A 20,043-nucleotide genomic window follows, 5' to 3' on the forward strand; every position below is an offset into this window, starting at 1 on the left:
CAGTGATTGTGGCTGTGAAAACAGAGTTTGTATAACTAAGGGTAAGATATACTTGTGATATAATATATACACCTGCCTAGCCTTCCTGTTAGGGACTTAGTCAGAAGTGGGGTCACTGTTGGAGGCCCCATAGCTGCGAGTGCTGCCAAACTCAAACCTATTGTCACAGCATCATTCCTGTCTGATTCAGCCCCAGCGTCAACAAAGAAGTCTGGTTGCAACATGCTTGTATCAAGACCTGAAAACAGAAGGATTTTCTCACCTGGTGGGATCAGAGTGAAGAAGGAACTGACTTTTCTCTATAGCAAAATACTAGGAATGAATTTTGCAGGGAGCCCATATAACAAACTGCTCAGTCTCTTGCAGCACAGCAGGGGCTCTGAATCAAAGCCTGAGTGATGGGGATTGCCCTGGGACTCCCAGAGGATCCCCACATCACTCTCAAGAAGCCCCTAACTTGTTGCTCTCACACCATTTCCATATTGAGGGATGGGTAGTTGGCTGCCCAGGGCACGTCTGTGTGCTCTCCAGGCAGCGTGTTCTTCCAGACACCCAGCTGTGCCAGAGAGACAGGGGGAAATAAGAAGTGGAAGAAGAGAGGCAGGATTATGGCTTTAAGAATCACGGGATCTGTGAGCATCTTTATGGCCAATTCACCACTGAGGAGTGAAGAAATCAAAACCAGACCATGCATTTCGATGCCAGAGGAGAGATGATCCTTTGATTTCGTTCCCTGTATTTCCCTCGGACAGGAATATTAATATCATTAGAGGTAATTGAATGAAGTGGAAAGTCTGGTGGAGGCACAGAAGCAGGAGGTAGACGTGTAACAGCCATCCACACACAGAAAGCTGGAGGGAGGGCACGCTGCCTTGGAATGGGGACTGAGCAGCCTCCCAAGGGCGTGCAGCTGGGGTGCTTGTGGCTGTTTTGTTCCCAGAGAAGGAGCACTGCCAGCAATCCTCTGGCATCTGAATAGACCCGTGTCAGACAAACTGTATCTGGACTTGATGGGGAACCAAGCTGGAATACCAAGCAGCCCGTGGATCTGCTGGCAGAGAGGGGGTCTGGCTCAGTGAGTAATCCTGCCCTGCAGTGGCAAAGGTAGTCCATAAAGGAGCGAGCCCTCTCACTGCACAGCCCTGCAAGACACGCCTGCCTGGGCTGTCTCTGCCCTCATTCCTCCAAACCAGTTCCAACAATAACAGCAACTCCTGCTGCAGCTGCCTCGGTAGAGAGAAGATGTGTTTTGCCTTTCTCTGCTGAGGGATGAAGCTTCCCAACCCGTGTGATGTGAGCAGGTGAGGATGTCTGCTGACAAGCCCAAATGATATTTCCAGGTAAGTGATTACCTTGAGCAAGCAGCTAGAGTCAGGCTCTTTCTTCTTATTACCCTCCTCTCAGTCATTACTGGTGTCCTAGATTGCCTGTAAGCCTTTTCACAAGGCTCAGCAGCTCGGCTGTCTGTGTATACTTAGCTGAACAGGGGATCTGAAGCATTCCTGTAGTATCTGTGAGTCTCTAGTGCAGTGTGAGAATGAACTGGGAGCTGCCTGCTCTGCAACTACCCGGTACTGTCCTATTTGTATCACCCATTGTTTAACTCCCCAGTGAAATGGATTTTGGTTTATAGGCTCACTCTCTCCAAGTCCATGATGGAAGTGCACCTTAGAGGAAGTGCTACTGGTCTGCACTGGGTTTATGTGGTTAAAGAGCTGGGAAGTCTCACCACAGGAAAACTGGAGCTGCCGTTACTGTTGTTGCACAGGGAGTGTCAGTGAGTGCTGCTTAATTTGTGTTTGTACATGTGATTTCCAGACCTTCTGCTGATGCTGGCTTGTGTTACTGCAAATAGAGCTGTTAGTCTGTGTCTTATTCCTTGCAATGCCTCGTGTATTGAAGTCGGTGTTAATCAACCCAGTACTTACACGGGAAAGCAGACAATAACTTGTAAATGAATACCTGGGCGTTCTGGTGTAACAGCCACTGAGAGACTGGCAGGGAAGAGCAATGTTCTGTGCTGAGTAACCTACTTTTCCTTCCCTCACTTCTGCCACCAGTCGTGGATGAAATTTGCTTAACTCTTTGTTTGTACAAGGGCTGCTTTATTGTGAATGAAAATCATATTGCTCTGACAATGACAAAGAAACCGTCACAAAAATGACCGTAATGGGAGTAGTGATCTGTACTTTCTGCACAGTTTCCATCTATTAAAGATTCATTTTACTCCTTGTAACGTTTTAGGTTTGCCGAGAGACACAGGAGAAGTTAATAGTGTCGTGAAGAAAGCCTTCGTTACATCAATAACATTGCTGTTGCTTTGAACAGGTTTTGTGCAACCTTCTCTCACTATTAGTAAGTCAGGAGTGTTGGAAGCACAGAGAGGCTTCAGCATCCCCTGCACTGCCCATGTCCCCCAAGCCTTGGGTCTGTAGGTAATGGTCCTTTGTAGGAAAGCTCCTTTTGCTTCTCCTGCCCATGACAGTCTGAAAGTAATGAGTCCAGCAGTAGGGCTCTGAACAAAAAGCTCTTCCTCACTACCTAAAGCAAAACTGTTTGGCTCTGTTTGTCCTGCTCCAAGGTCTGAGGCAGCAGAGGCCAAAAGGGGTCGAACACCAGATTGAGCGCATGGTGCACATTCATTTGTTGTAGAGAATGTGAATGTGCAGCTTAGAACTTTCCACTGTACCTCTGGCATTCAGGACTTGGTCCAAAGCCTGCTAAAGTCATTGGGAACCTTTCCATAGGCTTTAGAAGAGAAGTTGGTTGTAAATCCAAAGTTTGTGTCATTTAAAGGGGGCGTCTCAGGGAGGATGAATGCATGAGCTGACTCTGCCATGTGGTGCAAAAAGGCTGCTCCCAAAAGTGCCCGTGAAGTGTCCCATGCAGCACCAGCTCCTGAATGAAGCCTTTTCATATTGTTCTGTGCCAGGACACTGGCTTCTAGCAGGGGCTTCTGAGGTCCTGAGATGAAACAGTCACAGGATGTCAGCTGCTGGGGCCAGAATTGCTTTGGTGTTCTGGGCTGGAGGGAGGCAGTTCTGCCTCCTGCATGCAAATAAAAGGGCTGTGAGGCAGTTCCCAAATGTTAGGACCCTGTGGATTTCATAGTCTGGGAAAGCAAAGTATTCCTAACCCCAACTTCCCTGAGGCTCACATCAAGCAGTATTTCAAAGCATTGCTGGATAGGAACTCCTTCATTTTCTTCATGTCCACACCGTTTCTGTGCTCCTCATGTGAGTGTATGAAGCACTGTAGGGAGATGCTGCTGAGATTGCACCATGGCCAAATGCACATCATCATCTTCTGTGTCCACTCTTCTGTGCTTCATCCTTGAGTTAATTCATTCTGTGTTAATTCCCTTCTTGGTGTGCTATGCAAGACCATGGGATGACACAGTTCACACTGCAGAGGTGTCAGGTCAATCAGCCTTCTCATTAGGGTTGAATGGTTTTAACAGAGCCATAAAATGAGACACGGAAAGTGGGAATTTGACACACAGCATTAAGAAGCCAAACCACTTTGACCCCTTCTGAGCCTGAGCTCCTGTGCCTTAGAAATGGCCCCTTATGAAAAAACTTAATGGTGTGGTCTGACCTTTGCAAATATAATTAATTATTATTTGCTGTAATGTGCTTACATCAGTATATGTTACCATTATGCCAGCAGATATTAAGGACTGTGAGTCCTTAACCCCAAGGGCTTATGCTCTAAGTAAGATCAGTCCTAGCAGTCTTAGGCAGCCAAAACTGAAGGACTTTGGCAAAGAGCTGCTGGACTTGCTTTGAACAGCCCAAAGGCATCTGCTGGGGACCATCTCAGCTGGGATATCAGAACTTTGGCCATGACAACTTGATAGCAACCAGGTTTCATTCCAGTGGTAGCCTGATTGAGGGTGAGCTGAGGCACTGGGGGACAGTTGGCATCGTACCCACCATGGCCCTTTTCCTGAAGCAATGCAGAGACAGAGGTTGGGAAGGAAGGAAAATTGAAGGGTTTGGATAAGTCCATTTCTGTGGTAAATGCCTCCTGCAATTTAGTGGAGGAATTCAGGATACCATTTTCCTAGGCTTAAGCTAGAATTGACAAACAGGGCAGTGTAATATCAGGGGCCTCCATATGAGTCCTACTTCGTAAGACATTACATATCCTCAAGTGTTAGAAGAGTAACTGGGAGCTCTGGGCAGTCAGGTCACTGCACATCCAGCCAGAGCATGCTTAGGTAGTGATGCAGAGCATCTGGAAATGCCAATTCCAGCTTTACTTTTGATTTCCAGTTGGCTGTTGACCACTTATAAAGCAAATCAATTCTACTTGAAAGGCCACTGCAAAGTCCTTATTACTGCCTGGTTCTCCCTATGTATAGCACTGACTGTTTGCACAATGATCTCCTAAACTGAACAGCTTTTCAGTAGCTAGGGGCACAGATTAGCTCTGGTTGACACTGAAGGAGTTCCTGTGGTCCATTCAAACAGCAAACCAAAGTCCTAAATATCTTATGGGCCATGTTGGCTCTGCAGAAGCTGTTGAAGGGTGCCTAGTGGACAAGCAAACTGTGACTGCTGCTGCCTGAGACAGCCACATGGCTTGGGGGTTATTGTTTATTGTCAGATAAATTACTTCTGATGTTATATTTCCTTTGAATAATTACACTTTACAAGCCACCTACAGGTATTAGCTAAATGCATCTGTCTTCCCATGCCTGGTGTGTGGTGACCTGCTACAACAACAGGCTGCCCTGGAGAGATCATACATCTTCATAGCAGCAAGCTTCTGATTGATCAGTTTTGCAAGCAGTGGAGGTGGATGTTAGGTGGGTGTTCAGCCAAAGAGCAGGGATTCTAACCCCAGGGCACAATGTGCAGAGCTGTCAACTTCCTCATTCCTTGAGGAAGATCCTGGAGTAAAACATTAACCCAGTAGAGACGTTTGTCTGCATGAGGTGTGAGAGCAAGTAGTTACACAAAGAACATCCCCAAATCTTAGCAGGCATTATAATCATTCCAATCTAGTGTCTCCTAAGGTTTGCCAATGCGCTTTCTCTTGTGTGCTCAGAACAGCAGGGCTAAAGTTTCCTGTGCCATTATCTCCACACACCATATCCCAAATAAATCATCATCCTTTCCTCTTTGTTCTGTGGCAGCAACTTGTCTTGGCATGAAGCATTAGCCATATGGACACTAGAATATCTTCTTTGACCTTGACCTCACAATAAGCACTACCAGAAATGTGCAGATATGTTCTCCTGTTCATTTCCATGAATACAGCACAGTCTGCTCTCCTGCTTGCATCTCAGTGTATGGAATATGGTTTTCCCTTGGAGGAGGTGTTCTGCTAAGAGCATGTTGTCTGCAGCTGGCTGGGAGCTGGGAAGCAGGATCACAGACGATGGTTTATTTCGGCATAGATCTTTATTTCAGGAATAAATAAATCAAAAAGCTAATTTTAGCATCAGTAAACACACACATTACAAGTACATCACATTACAAATACATTGCTTGTAATTGTCTTTTCAAGTGTGTTACCTGGTCAGTGGTTTCATTTTCTGGATGCTGTGAATGAACAGGAGGTGGGGGGGAGAGAAGAAATAAGGTGAATTTTGTTGGTTAAAGAATTCTGTGCTGTTCTGGTTCAGAAATCAAAGTTAGTGATCGAAGTAGAGGATTTAGCTGGGTTGGAGGAATAGGTACTGCTCCTTTGGTCAGCTTTGATGCATGTGGATGGATGTGAATGATGCACAGGATTCAGAATAAACACATTTCATGGCATCTGCCCAACATGCAACACAGAGCCCTAGGGCCCAATGGACACTTCATCAGAGATCTTTTATTGTCCCAAGCCCCTGCCTTCCCTTTCTGCTGGTGCCCATAACAGGTATTCTTTCCAAGCAAGGTAGAACCAAATGGCCTTACAATGCTCATGGAGGAAGCTGGCAAGCCTAGGAAGGGTGGAGAAGGAGCAGGAAGGTTCTCCACAGTCTTGGCTGGAAGGTTTGGAGTCCTGCAGCTTCGATGAACTCGTGTCCCTGATTTATTAAGACTGTGGCAACATTTTTCACCCTGCCACTGAAATCCACACTAGCACAGTGCTAATGGTGCCATCTGATGATGCTCAGTGGACTGTGCAAAATGGATTTATCCTGTGTGCTTCCTAGTGAGCAAAGTTCCACATTACACTCGGCAGCTTCAACATATGGAAATGGTGACGTGTGATTGATGTGGTCCCTGCATGTCACACTAACTCACGGTGTATTAGCCCTGCATCCTAGGGAGGCTTATGCTACTGCAGCTGCCCATGTCTGTTATCTGGACTAGGGATAAATGGAAGAATTGGTGTTCCCGGTGGTGTGAATCTGGTACTTCATGAGATGTGTGCACTGCAGAGAGTGGCAGGAGACAGATTTCATACAGTCCAGTTCCACAGCACATGTGGGCACAGACCAGGGTACCACTGTTAGTACATGGGTGTAAAGGGCAGTTGTGTTGGATTGAGTTAGTGCCTTCATAGTCACCTGACTTTAAAGAAGGCTGTGATTTTCTTCTTGTTTCTTTATGTTTTCTTGTTTGTTTTGAACATTTGGAGATTGTCCACACCTCATACTCCAAAAGAAGTGACGAGATTGTCTGCAATGGCTCAGTAAAGGGCAGCATGTGTATAACCCAGGCAGCCTTCTCATCAGACATCCTTCTTGACCTCATTTTCAGCCAGGGCTAAGCAGCTGCTCTCTCAAACCCCAGATTGCTTAATGACATCCAAGACTGGAGGCAGCCCAATTTAGGGTGTTTCAGCCAAAGGAGTGACCAAGGACCCCCATAGTGATGCGACCTTCCCATTCCCACCTCGCCTCTTCCACAGCCATGGGGCCACCATGGGTTTTCCTTTCCCTTCCTACTTTCCCAGAGAAGCCAACAAAGTTGGATGCTAACTCTGAATATGGAAGGTATCCCTTCCTGCCAGACACACAAGCTGTGCCATTCCCTGCCCTGCTGGTCCTCACCCTGTCTCTGTGCTTCTTCCTCTAGGTGTTCTACTGATCTTGGCACTGACAGAAGAGCTGGTGTTTTCTGTTCAGGTACTGTCTCCCACTGTCTCCTCCTCTCAGGGCTTCCCGATGGACACTACCACTGTCACAGCCATGGGAACAACACCTCGCCACAAAGACCACCACGCAGCAGAGCCCCTTCCCACGTCTGCTCACACCGTGCCCCATTCCATCAATGTGGTGGAGAAAGCCCCTTCCATGGGGCAGAAGCAAGGGAGCAGCTCTCACCTCGGCGACAAGGAAACGTATCATTTACACAACCAGAGTGCTTTGTACTCGGGACAGACTCGCCCCAAGGGGAAAATATTCCAGGTTTTCAAAGGCAACTTCACAGAGTCCTCAGAGCCTTACCTAAAGACGACCCTACACTCTCCCTTCCCTACCCTGAGGAGCCCCTTCACAGACCACCCCTTTCAGTCCCAGACTGCAGCATCCGGTGATCCCAATGGCATGGGGCTGGCAAGAACTACACACTCAGAGCCTTCACCCCACCGCAGCACCTCGGGAAGCCTTAGGGAAGCAGAGCAAGGCAATGGGGCCGAGCTGGTGCTGCAGGAGGCAGATTTTGCCACCACAACTGCTGGACCATCAACCGATCCTGAAGCGGTGTCGGTGCCTTTTAAACCCACCCACTACAGCGTATGGGATATGCTGAGCAAAAACAGCTCTTGGGTAACCTTGAACCTCAGTACAAATGTCCCTCTGTTTGCTGGCCCTGGATCTGCCACAGCAGCATCGGGGCACTCAGTTCAGACCAGTTTTGATGTCAGTGTCTCCTCCCCAGCAGTGGAGACCCCAAAGGACCCTCTCCAACCCAGCATGGGATGGTGACCAACGTGACCTTGCTAAGCACTGCTCTCTCCACAGCTCCTGCCACCAGGTTGTCCAGCTCCATTTCCACTGCTGGCTCCACTGCCACTGGGAACTTCCTAAACAGACTGGTTCCTGCTGGGACCTGGAAACCTGGAGTGCAAGGGAACATCTCCCATGTCACCGAGGGGGACAAGCCCCAGCACAGGGCAACCATCTGTCTCAGCAAGATGGACATTGCCTGGATCATTCTGGCTATCAGCGTACCTATATCCTCATGTTGTAAGTTAACTGCTGCTTTGTTCTGCTTTCTCCTTCCATGAAATTCACGTTTCAGCCCGTGATTCAAGGAGGAGGTGGTGAGCTAACAGAGGAGGGTGCCTTGAGATGGATGAGGAGCAATTGCTAGATAGAGATCGCATTCACTGTGCAAAATGCTTCAAAATGCAGAGCTGAAATGTTTACACTCAAAGCATACTTGCTGTGTTGCTATTAGAAATCACTTGCTCATTTTGGGCCTTCATTTGAGGGTATAACATGAGGCTGAACAACTCCAGAAGGTGAAGCAGTTTTACTTCAAATCATATAAGCTGGTGTCCAAAAAGTCGTACCAGTCTTTAATCTAGGAACTGCTATATACTGCCCTGGAATTGGGTTTAAAAAGCCCAGTGCTAACCCAAAGGATTAATGCCAGTTGTAATGGCTGATACCTGAGGAAACACCGGTTTTCCAGGGCAATATTTCATTGCAGGCAGTTCATGAACTATCAGGTTTTAAAGAATGATACCTGAAGTGCTGGCTTCCTCCATTAGAATTCCAGGGAGCAGGAAGAGTTTGAAATCCTGGTCTTTGGGCACCTGCAGAGACAGGGCAGGCTGGGTTCCCAGCAGTGGCTTTAGGGTCTCAGCATTCGACACAGGTACAAAACCCACATGGACATGATGAGAAAGCTGGGTGCTGGGTGTCACCTGCTTAGCTGGGGTATGTAGGCAAGCTGGGGAAGGTGTTCTCTGGTGTTTCACTGGTGTGGGGTGTGATTATGCTGATCTGTCTGGAGTGGGACAAGAGCCAACATTACCCAGCCTATGCTGCCTGAGGAAACATGAAAGAGGAACAGCCACCATTAATACTGAGTATAGATTCTGTTACATATGGCTATGGGCTGTACTGAGGACATCAGCGAGGTGAGCTGACCCGAGCCAGTCCCATACACACAGTTTACCCCTGCTGCTGTCTCCTGCCCTCCCTGAGGCACAGCCTCCTGATGCAGCCCCTCTCCTGCCTGGGCCTGCCCTGGCACCTCCCTGAGACACTTCCAGATTGCTAAAACCCATTCATTTTGCTCTTCTGTACTTTCTGTCCACCCAGGGAGCTGAATCAGCTCCCTGCAGGGTCAGACCTGGAGCCATGAGGCTGCAGGCATACACACCTGGGGAGGGAGCTGCACTAATCCATTCCAGTGTATTGGATTGGCTCAGCACTGCCTGTTAGACTTGCAACTCTGGGACCATCGGTTCTGCTATTCCAGTTGTGGTTAAAAACATGAGTGAGAGCAAAGCTTACATCTAAAGATGGGCAATCAAAGAGACACCGAAGCAGAAGTGTGAATGCATGCTTCTGCAGCAGATGGGGAGGAGAACCTGGGATATAGCAAGCACATGATGAGAAGCAGCAATATTTGATTTGCTGAACAGTGCTTTGTCTATCAATGAGGAAATAGAGGATCAAATAAATTCTTCCAGGCATTATGGTTTGGGCCAGTATTCAGAAAGCAAACTGATCTGGAGAGAAAGCATTCAAAGTACTGTGTGCAGTTCTGGTGTCCTCAATAGAAGGGCATGGAGCTGTTGGAGCAAGTCCAGAGGAGGCCACGAGGGTGCTCAGGGGCTGCAGCACCTCCTGTATGGAGACAGGCTGAGAACATTGGGGCTGTTCAGCCTGGAGAAGAGAAGCTGCGTGGAGACCTCAGAGCAGCTTCCAGTGTCTGAAGGGGCTACAAGGATGCTGGAGAGGGGCTCTTCATCAGGGACTGTAGTGATAGGACAAGGGGTGATGGGTTCAAAGTGAAACAGGGGAAGTTCAGGTTAGATCTAAGGCAGAAGCTCTTCCCTGTGAGGGTGCTGAGGTGCTGGCACAGGGTGCCCAGAGAAGCTGTGGCTGCCCCATCCCTGGCAGTGTTCAAGGCCAGGTTGGACACAGGGGCTTGGAGCAACCTGGTCTGGTGTGAGGTGTCCCTGCCCATGGCAGGGGGTTGGAACTGGATGATGTTAAGGTCCTTTCAACCCAAACCATTCTGTGAGTCTAGTATTAAATACAAACCACAGTGTAATAAAACACAAGCACAGGAAGCATAACCAGTGAGTAAACTGATGTATGTCTCTGCCTGAAGTGTGCCGTATATGAGCTAATAACTAATGACAGTAATTATTATTGTTGTTACCGTTAATAATAACAACAATATGAAGAGTCTGTTGGCAGGGCTTCTAACTCACTGGTTAAATAGTGTTTAAACTCTTACGTGCCATAACAGGATGTGCCTCTTCTGTTTCTTGTTGTAAGCTGTGCTTTGTAAGCAGGGTGAATGTTATTGGGAAAATGATCTCTACCAGCTCTAATACAACTGAGTGCTTACATTATTCCAGTATTGAAGTCCTGCTTTCAGGACCAGATATCCAAGGATGCTCTTTAGCGGGACTCTTACAATCCTCAGACGTATTCCAGAGTTGAAATGAATGGTAGGCAGGCATTTAAATGGGCATTTTTGGGGTCTGCTGGAAATGCCTTATCCAAACATTGTGCTGTTTCACCTGAGCGCTGTTGTACAGTCAATGGTTATTCCTAGAGAGAAGAAAAGCAAGTTGTAATACCAGCAATGCTTTTAGCCAGGGGCACATGTGTTGGTCACAGCTCCCCTCTGTGCTGCACACCTGAGGGGCACTTTCTTTCCTGACCCTCAGGCGTCTGTGTATCTTCAGCCATGGGTGTGCAGGGTACACTGTACAGTATGGGCTGTGCATTGTATAGTATACAGTGTATGGTATTGGATGTATGTTGTACACTGTACAATATGGGGTGTACAGGATGGTATGGGGTGTATGTTGTATATTGTACACTGTCTGGTATGGGGTGTATGGTGTAGAGCGTACAGTGTATGGCGTTGCGTGTAGATTGTACAGTGTACACCATATAGCATGGGGTATATGCTGTACAGTGTACACCATACGATACAGGGTGTAGGTTGTACAGTGTATGGTATGGGGTGTACAGTGTACAGTACTGGTTGTATGTTGTACAGCACCAGCTACTAGGAAGGAGAAAAATGACTGCTACTGCTGAAGCCAGGACAACCGTGTATGGTATGGGATGTACACTGCACAGTGTGGGGTGTACCGACACTGCACAGTGAGGGGTGTACCGTGTGCGCTGTACCGTGTGTGGGTGCATGGTGTGGGACATGCGAAGGGGACTGTCGCCACCTCCCGGGCACAAGCACCTACAGCTGCGGACGGACAGGCCCCATGCTGGCGTTGTCACCTATGGTCTAGAGGGGTTGATGCCGAGAGATGGGTAAGACCACAGCCATTGGGATGTCAGTTCCTCCTCAAGGGGTGAAAACGGTTCCGGTGAGAGGCTCTCACAGCCTGCGGGTGTGTGCTGAGGAAGCACTGTCCTGCTCCAGGCTTGGGATGCTGGAATGTGGAGGGATCTCAGGTATCGAATCCTGGCTCCATGCTCTTAAATATCTGAGCTGGCTTAGGAGGGAGGGAGGTTGGCAGCAGCACCTTAGAAAGAAGTGGATGGAGGAGTGGAGATGCAAGCAGAGCCTATGAAGAGATGCAGAGCTGCAGGAACCTAATTAACCTGCTGTTGCCTTGCGGAGCTGACAGTGGCCAGAGCAGAGATGCCTTTCTCCATATCCCTCCCCTGTGTGAGGGGTGGTGGGGAGGCTGGAAAAGCCTTTCTTATCAGGGGGTTTGTGGGGGTAACATCCTTAGAGAGGGAAAGCTGAGCATGGCACTGTAGGGACATGTCTGTCCTGCTCCTGACACATGGACCACTTGCTGTGATACCTGACTATAGACAAGCACTTGCTAAGTGAAAACCTGTGGTCATCTTAGCTTCCATAACAGGGCAAGTGACATGCTAGAGAGTGGCCACAGAGCTGTCTGGAAGAAGTTCTTGGGATGCTGTGGCTTCTCCTCATGTGCTATTTCCTTCTTTCCTGGCAGGAAAGACCCTACCAGGGCTCCTCATTGTGCACCTAAGAGCAGGGAGCAGCAGAGGGTTTGTTCAGCATCGCTGTGCCCTGGCATCTGAGCCCCACTGAGGACTGGCAGTTCCCTCCAGCCATGCTGGTGGCACAGCTCAGTGATTACAAACACCAGCCTGAAGACATTGGGCCTCAGGAGTTCACCTGTTTAAATAAGAGATGGGATTTAACCTCCCTGTCCTTACAAGTACATGTTTCTTTAAGGGCATGTAGGATTCTGAGTCCCACTGAAATCCCTTAAAATGCTAGCCAGAAAAGTAATTCTTCCAATAGGAATGTGTGAGCCTGTGTCTGCTGCATGAACCTGGGGAAATCATTACACCTTTAGGTACCTCACTTTCCTGGTATGAAATAACAGGGGTAATGTCACCTGTGCCATTTGAGGGCTGCAAAAATGAAGGGTTCTGTATCACTGCGTTCCTTGAAAAGCAAGCTGTAAACACTCATAGCAGCATTTCTGGCATGTCACAGTTGGGGCTGGTTCTGCTGTGTCCTTCAGGCAGCCTTGACCATGTTGTGCCCATGCATTCAGTGCATGGGGAGGTTCTGCCAGTGAAGAACAAGGACACAGTATGAATTCATTAGAAAACCCTGGTCCTGGTCCTTGGGCTCCCAATGCTTGTGTCTCTGTAACTACAGAAAGGCACAGTAGAACATGGGAGAACAGAGACTTGCAAATCAGATGTGCAGAAGTGAATCCATTCAGGCAGTTCTGCTGACACAGGAGAATGTGAGAGGAAGGCTGAGCCCCCGAACGCTGGCGTCAGCAGAACTCAAAGAGTATGTGAAGAATTGCCTTGGACCTAACCCCACTTAGCTCCCATTGCATGCACTGGGATGCTTTCCAATATCAGCTTTCGTCACTTGCTTCCTGGTCTGAAGCAAGAGAGATCCTAAGGCCTGAGTGTGATCCTCAGGTGTGAGCTCAGGCTGAGCTGGAGAAGAGCCTCCTGGCTCCAGATGGAAGCAGCTGTGATCAATAACCCAACCCACTGACAACTATATCATAGCTAAGCTATATATATACACACACACACTATATAGTATATAGTACAGTACTACATACTATATATATACACATATACTCTCTATATAGTATACTATATATACAACTATAGATGGTTACAGCAAGGTAAGGATATTAAAAGGAACTTAAATCCTCATTAATGTAGTCAGTGAGGCAAGGATGCTGTAGAAACCCAGTTAATGTTATGATCTGCAGGCATAGGGAGAAGTAAATTAACAACCTATGGTCTGAGTATTTCCTTCAGGTCTGTTAATGTCATGTTCTGTGTGGGAGCTGGAATGTGTCTGAAAGGGGTATGTGGCTATATAAGATTGGTAAGCTATTGAAGTGAGTTGAAAGGAAAAAGAAGGCTATCAGGAAATTGTAGGGAGTTGTTATGATCTCATTACACTGCATTTATGAAGCCAGTATTAAACATGGAGTATAATCCTGGTGGATTATGTGTTTTAAAACATTGGAAGATTAGGAGAGAGCCTTGTGAATTGTTTAAGAGCTGAGAAATGCCACATAAGCCACATTTCGTGTCACATTGTAGTCCAAGAAGAGGCTAAAGCCCACATGTATAGGGGACATTTCTTATAGCAGAGGGGAAGCTTTTTAATAGAAAAGGCAACAGGAGATTGAGGAGGTGATGGTTGAAGCTTGTATTTAGACAACAAGGGGAGTGTAAACATGTCCCCACAATGGAAACCGAGCATTGAAACAAACACTGTGGGAATGGGATGGATATCTGGAAACTCCATGTCCTTAAATGATGCTGGGTTTGAGATGTGCTGTACCTTAAATACAGCTTGTGGTTAACAGGCAGTGTCTCCTGGTGTGCAGGTGTTGTGCAGGAGATGTGGGTCATGGACATGTTCCCACCAGCAACAAAACCTGTAAAGCTGTGAGAACCTCATGTCTTCCTGCTTGTAGGATGATTCGTGTCCTGTTCCAGTGCTGGGGGGTAGGGGATGGACAACTGATAATGCACTTATAGGGCCAGAAGGAAGCAAGTGTCAGAGCTGGGGCTTGTCAGATGCTCAGCCCCTGAAGTGCATGGGTTGCAAACCAGAGAAGAGCTAGGTCCTTTTCCTAGCCAAAGGGTTGGACCATCTCTGAAGCAGAGTGATACATGGCAGCACTGAGCAGCATGCACTTTCTCCTCCATATGAGGACATCACATAACACAGCAGGAAAGATAAGCAGGGTATTGCAGCTACTCTTTCTCCCTTCAGCTCTGTTGTTGCTGTTGCCATCTCTCCCTCCCAAGCCATCTCTGCCCTCTGTGTATCTTCATCCATTGAATATAGCCTAGCTGCCCATTGCAGCTGCCTCTCTGGAAAGAGGGTTTTTTTCTGTAATACACATAACTCTAATTGTGGGAGCACATAGATCTCAGAGAATATTGGTAAAGCTGTACCCTGATCCTAGGAATGTTCTGGAAAGATCAGTCCTGTGCTAGTTACATTAACCTCACTAACTTGTACCCCAAAAAGGTAGTTCACATAGGATAGAAATAGCCCTATTCCAGCCCTGCTGTTCTCCCTCTATATTAAATCTGCGCTTTGAGTTGGTTCAGCTTTGGTAGACAGCCTTTTGCTAAGACATGTTGTTTACAGGGAATCTCAGGAACCCATTTGCCATGGGTTTCCATCCATTTGCTTGTGTGTGCTCTAAGGTTGGAGGCCAAGGGTGTAACTAAGGGAGAGAGCTGTAGAGCAGCCCTATCTGCACATGGCAAGGCCGTTTCCTGCTGGAAGAAGAGTCTCTCTTGACTGTCACCAGCTTTCCAGCCCCTAAAACCCAAATCCAAAGCTTCTCTGTCATCAGCCACACCATTTTATAGCTGGAAAACCTCATGTTTCCAAGCCATTTGCACAGCGATCGAGTTGGGTTTACTGGTGTCTCATATCCTCAGGCACATTCACAAATGCTCTGTGCCTTATGGAGCACTTGTTGATGCAGTACTGGGAAGCTCTAAGGTCTATTGGCTCTCACCAGCAGTGGGGAGGACTAAAGGTAGGGCTGGCTTCACTTTCTAACCTTAAGGAAGGATGGGACACGGAGAGGGCAAAGTAGGGATGCAGCCCTTGAGGAGGATGGGCATTCTGGTGGCCCCCATGGGGTGCCTGCTAACAGGCACAGCAGCAGGAGTCGTGCTGTCAGCAAATGAAGTTACTGGTGACAGAAAGGACTGAAGCAATATGAGTCAAAGCTAATAGTCAGTGTGATGATGACCTGCTTTTGTGAGACCTGCAGGAGCAGCACGGGGGATTTTTCCATTAGTTTCGAGAGAAGATTTATGGCCTCAGCTCACCTTGCCCTTTGAATGAGGCATAAATTGCCTGAACTCAAACCCATCAGGGTTTTTTTCTCTTAGTAGCTCATTATTTGGTATTAAACAGAGCTCTAGCCTTGCACTTCTGTATTGCCACTTTACCCACGGCTTATGGGGAGCTGCAGTGTTTGTCAGAACACGCAGAGCAGCTCTGACCTCCCTGCAGTCTGCTCCTGCCTCTGGGCTATCATCCTAATAAATAATGTTGGCTGTAGCTGAGAAAATCACGTCTTGTTCTGCTTCATGAATATTTTATCTCTTCTTTCTACCACTGGGGTTTAGAAAGAAAAGGGTGAATTTACAGCAGGGCATTCCCTGTATAAATCAGGTACATCCCAAGCACAAGTGGTTGGTTCATTCCACAGGTGTAAGATAAGCACCCAGTGTATGCATTAACCCTCTGAGCAGAGCATGGTACATGCCTGGGCTTCTGCCTGAGCAAGGACCATTGGGAGCAGTGAGTTTTGTTACAGTGGGCTTGCCTGGCTCTTGTAAAGTGCCAGGATCACTGGTCTGAATGGCAGCAGGGATGAGTGAACAGAAAGCTTTGTGTTCAGGACTGCACGCATGTGGGAGCGTTATCCCAGCTGGAATCTCCACCAGGACACCAGAGGAGGTACAGGGGAGAGCAGACAGGTTCCACTTCATCTTCCCTCACTGCTCTGCTTTAAGCTCCAATAGTTCAGATTGCAGGAGCTTCAGTGGGCTCCATAGATAAGAGGAAAAGCCAAGGTGCAGAAACTGCTGCTGCCCAGGGAGGTGTGGGGAATGGATTGCACTTATCAGTAGATCCCACATCCCGATATAGAGCTGATGGAGACAGGCAGGAAAACCCCAGGCTCTGGGGTAAATGCTGCACTGAAGCATAAACTGTGTGAGACAGGTACCAGAGGGGATCTCTAGTGCCACCTCATCCCTCTCAGGAGCCCATCTGGTCACTGATGTTCTGGAGCAGTGGTCACAAAGCACCCAAAATCCAAGTTACAAATGGAAGGTGCCAGAGGGCAGGGATCGGTGTCACTTTAGTGCAGAGGCTTTTGGTGTTGAAGATGTGCAACCACCTGCATGTATTCATTTGGTGTCTGAGCCTAGGACACGTCTCTCACTTGCCCATTTACTAATGGGCTCATCACTGAAGTAGTCTGAACACACTAGAAGCAGAAGAGATGTGCACAGCAGCATCCTTCATGGTCCCTATGGAGAGTCCTCTGTCCTACAGGGTCTATAAACCCCTGCTTAGGTATTAAAATACCATCAGCTACACCACCAAAGCTTTTCCTTAGCCAGGCAGACACATCATAGAATCATAGAATCATAGTATATTGGAGATTATAAACTCACCTCAAAAAGGAAGCAAAACCTGATCTTTCTGTCAAGCCCAAAGTCTCATCCGCTTGGCCCAGATTCTGACTTACTTGAAGTGGGGTTTGGTAGGAGAGAGCTAGATCTGACCAAGAGTGAATCATATGAACAAAGGCCACCAGCCTTCCCCTTAAAAACCCAACTCCATGGTACTGATGAGTCCTTATTGAAAGGAAATAACCACATTTTTGACCTGTTTCTATTGACAGCAGTTCTGCTGACAGTCTGCTGCATGAGGAGGAAGAAGAAGACATCCAACCCAGAAAACAACCTGAGCTATTGGAACAATGCTATTACCATGGACTACTTCAACAGGCACGCTGTAGAGTTACCGAGAGAGATCCAGTCACTGGAGACTTCAGAGGTATGTGCACGTTCCAGGGAAACAGGTTTTTGGGAAGGACTCACCCCTATACATGTATAATGTGTATGTCACCAAGACCGGATTGCCATCCTAGTTCCCAGCTGTTGCACATGTATTCCGTAATGCTGTGTGGTCATGGGAGTTAATCACCTCTAGGTGACTTTGTTCCTGAGTGTCTCTTCCTTTTGAGCCTATGGCCAATGTTTGTCCATACCACGACTGCTTAGGAGAGCTCTTTGTGCTGGCTTGTTACTGACAGTCAGGCCTTCTGCTCTGTGTGCTGTGCATGTCCCACACAGCATCAGGCAAGGGGGGTAGTGGGACTTTATAATGCAAGCAACTTTATGCATTTATGTCTCAGGAGCTTCTTCAGTACCAGTTCAGGTGAGTGTTGCCAGTATATATGCAAGTGAAACATCAATGGGAGGGTGTAATAGGGGTGTGTACTCATCAGCCTTGACTTACAGGGATCTGACTGGTTCAGTGGGATTATCATACATGTGCAGGTGATCCTGTGATCCTGTGATAATCTGCATCCCTGGCCTCAGAGATAGAGAAGAGTTAGCTTAGTTCAAAGGTATTTAAAACTTGGAGACAGCTGAGAGTTTGGGTTTATGCTGAAGAGCTTTTCAGATCAGTTGCTACCAACTCATCTCATTAGAGATAAACAAAAGCATTTAGAAAGGAACCTCTGAGTTGTGATTACACAAGCACTTACAGCCGCTTCATTAACCCCACTTTGCTTGGCAATCATGTTGCTCAAGCTACAGCAGGAGTTGGTCTAGACTTACCAAGAATCAAATGATACATTTACATATATTTATGCTATATATTCACATATTCAAAAGCTGTAATCTGGGTCACGTCATCTGTCTGAGGAGGGCCACTGAGGATGCTCAGGGGCTGCAGCACCTCCTGTATGGAGACAGGCTGAGAACATTGGGGCTGTTCAGCCTGGAGAAGAGAAGCTGTGTGGAGACCTCATAGCAGCTTCCAGTGTCTTGAAGGGAGGCTACAAGGATGCTGGAGAGGGACTCTTCATCAGGGACTGTCAGTCGATAGGACAAGGGGTGATGGGTTCAAACTGAAACAGGGGAAGTTCAGGTTAGATCTGAGGCAGAAGCTTCTTCCCTGTGAGGGTGCTGAGGCGCTGGCACAGGGTGCCCAGAGAAGCTGTGGCTGCTCCCATCCCTGGCAGTGTTCAAGGCCAGGTTGGACACAGGGGCTTGGAGCAACCTGGTCTGGTGTGAGGTGTCCCTGCCCATGGCAGGGTTTGAACTGGATGATGTTAAGGTCCTTTCCAACCCAAACCATTCTATGGTTCTATGACAAAACCATCAGCCCATTCCCACATGTGCTGTACAGGGCATGGAGCTCCCCATGTGCTCGCAGTGGGGTGCGAGGTGCTCAACCTGCTTCTCTGTCTTTATCCTAGGACCACCTCTCCGAGCCGCGCTCCCCTGCCAATGGTGACTACCGTGACAGTGGGATGGTCCTTGTGAACCCCTTCTGCCAAGAGACACTGTTTGTAGGACACGAGCAAGTGTCTGAAATATGAGCCCCCATCTCCCCCGTACTGCAGTTCCATCTGTCCCCAGATTATAAATATATATATATATTATAAATATAGCCTTTGTGTAACCCTGAATTACAAGAAATGTTTTCAGCTTTTCTTTTCTCCCTCAGAATTGTCAGCCCCTTTTTTATAAGTGTGGTAAAACTTTACAGAACTGTGGCTTTATAAAATAAAGGTATTTCTAAGCAAAACACCTCTTGGGTGGACTGGTTTCTTCACTGTCATTTACAACCTGCTGCTCAATATGCTTGGTGTGGAAGAGGATTGGGGAAGGCTGGTTTTAGGCAGCATGTGCTGGGCACAGCATCCTACATCCTACAGGACATCCTGCAGCCTGGCCATGAGCATTCCTGCTTGGCAGGATGCTGGAGAGGGGCTCCTCATAAGGGACTGTAGTGATAGGACAAGGGGTGATGGGTTCAAACTGAAACAGGGGAAGTTCAGGTTAGATCTAAGGCAGAAGCTCTTCCCTGTGAGGGTGCTGAGGCGCTGGCACAGGGTGCCCAGAGAAGCTGTGGCTGCCCCATCCCTGGCAGTGTTCAAGGCCAGGTTGACACAGGGGCTTGGGTGACAGGGCAGCAGGGAGAGAATACAACCAAGCACCTTGTCCAGGGGAGTCACAGCTGGTACCAGACAAGGACACTACAGCACATCTGGTCCAGCTGTTCCCACCTGCCAGCAGTGTCCCTAGTGGCTGCAGTTACTCAGAGCAACCTGACAACTTCACTCCATGATGGCTGTAATCACACCTGAGACAGGGACCAAGGGGCCACAGAGCCTTTGTCACCCTCCTTGCTCCCTGACCCACATGTGCACTTCACTGTGCCAGGCAGACATCTGAATGGGGCCACAGGCTGCCTAAAAGGAGAACACTGTAATGCTATAGGGGCCCTCCTAGATATGTGATTTTCTGTTCCCATCAGGATAATCCACTGCTTCCCTGCACAGTGACCAGGGCAGGCAGGAACACATGGCTGTGTATGGACATGGATGGGAACTTTGGGAATATACCTTCTCACAGTGAAGTAAATGCAGTGTGGTATCTGTGAGCCTCAGGATCAAACACCAAATGGCCTCCTGGAAATCATGGGTTGATTAAGAGAGTAAAACTCTCTCAGAGTCTTGCCAAGAGGAAAAGCAACCCCTGAGGACCATCACCTCTGTTTCAGCAAGGAGGTGGAAAGAAAGAACAAGGATAGAGAGGATTGAATTCAGTTCTTTGTTTAAGACTCCATAGGTTTAGATGTGTTTACTGTGCATGGGGCTGCTTCT

At 47.9% G+C, this 20,043-nt stretch overlaps 1 protein-coding gene across 1 annotated transcript; it reads left to right on the forward strand.

Annotated features, from left to right (window-relative positions):
* Positions 1-1,178: 1,178 nt before the first annotated feature.
* On the forward strand, positions 1,179-18,962 carry TMEM108 (transmembrane protein 108). The gene is given in 5 exon segments (XM_005152482.4): positions 1,179-1,340; positions 7,023-7,826; positions 7,829-8,134; positions 17,041-17,195; positions 18,631-18,962. Coding segments are annotated over 5 exon segments (1,401 nt in total). The 5' UTR covers positions 1,179-1,327; the 3' UTR covers positions 18,754-18,962.
* Positions 18,963-20,043: the final 1,081 nt, after the last annotated feature.

The sequence above is a fragment of the Melopsittacus undulatus genome, chromosome 1 (genome assembly GCF_012275295.1).
Source record: "Melopsittacus undulatus isolate bMelUnd1 chromosome 1, bMelUnd1.mat.Z, whole genome shotgun sequence".
Classification (NCBI taxonomy): Eukaryota; Metazoa; Chordata; class Aves; order Psittaciformes; family Psittaculidae; genus Melopsittacus; species Melopsittacus undulatus.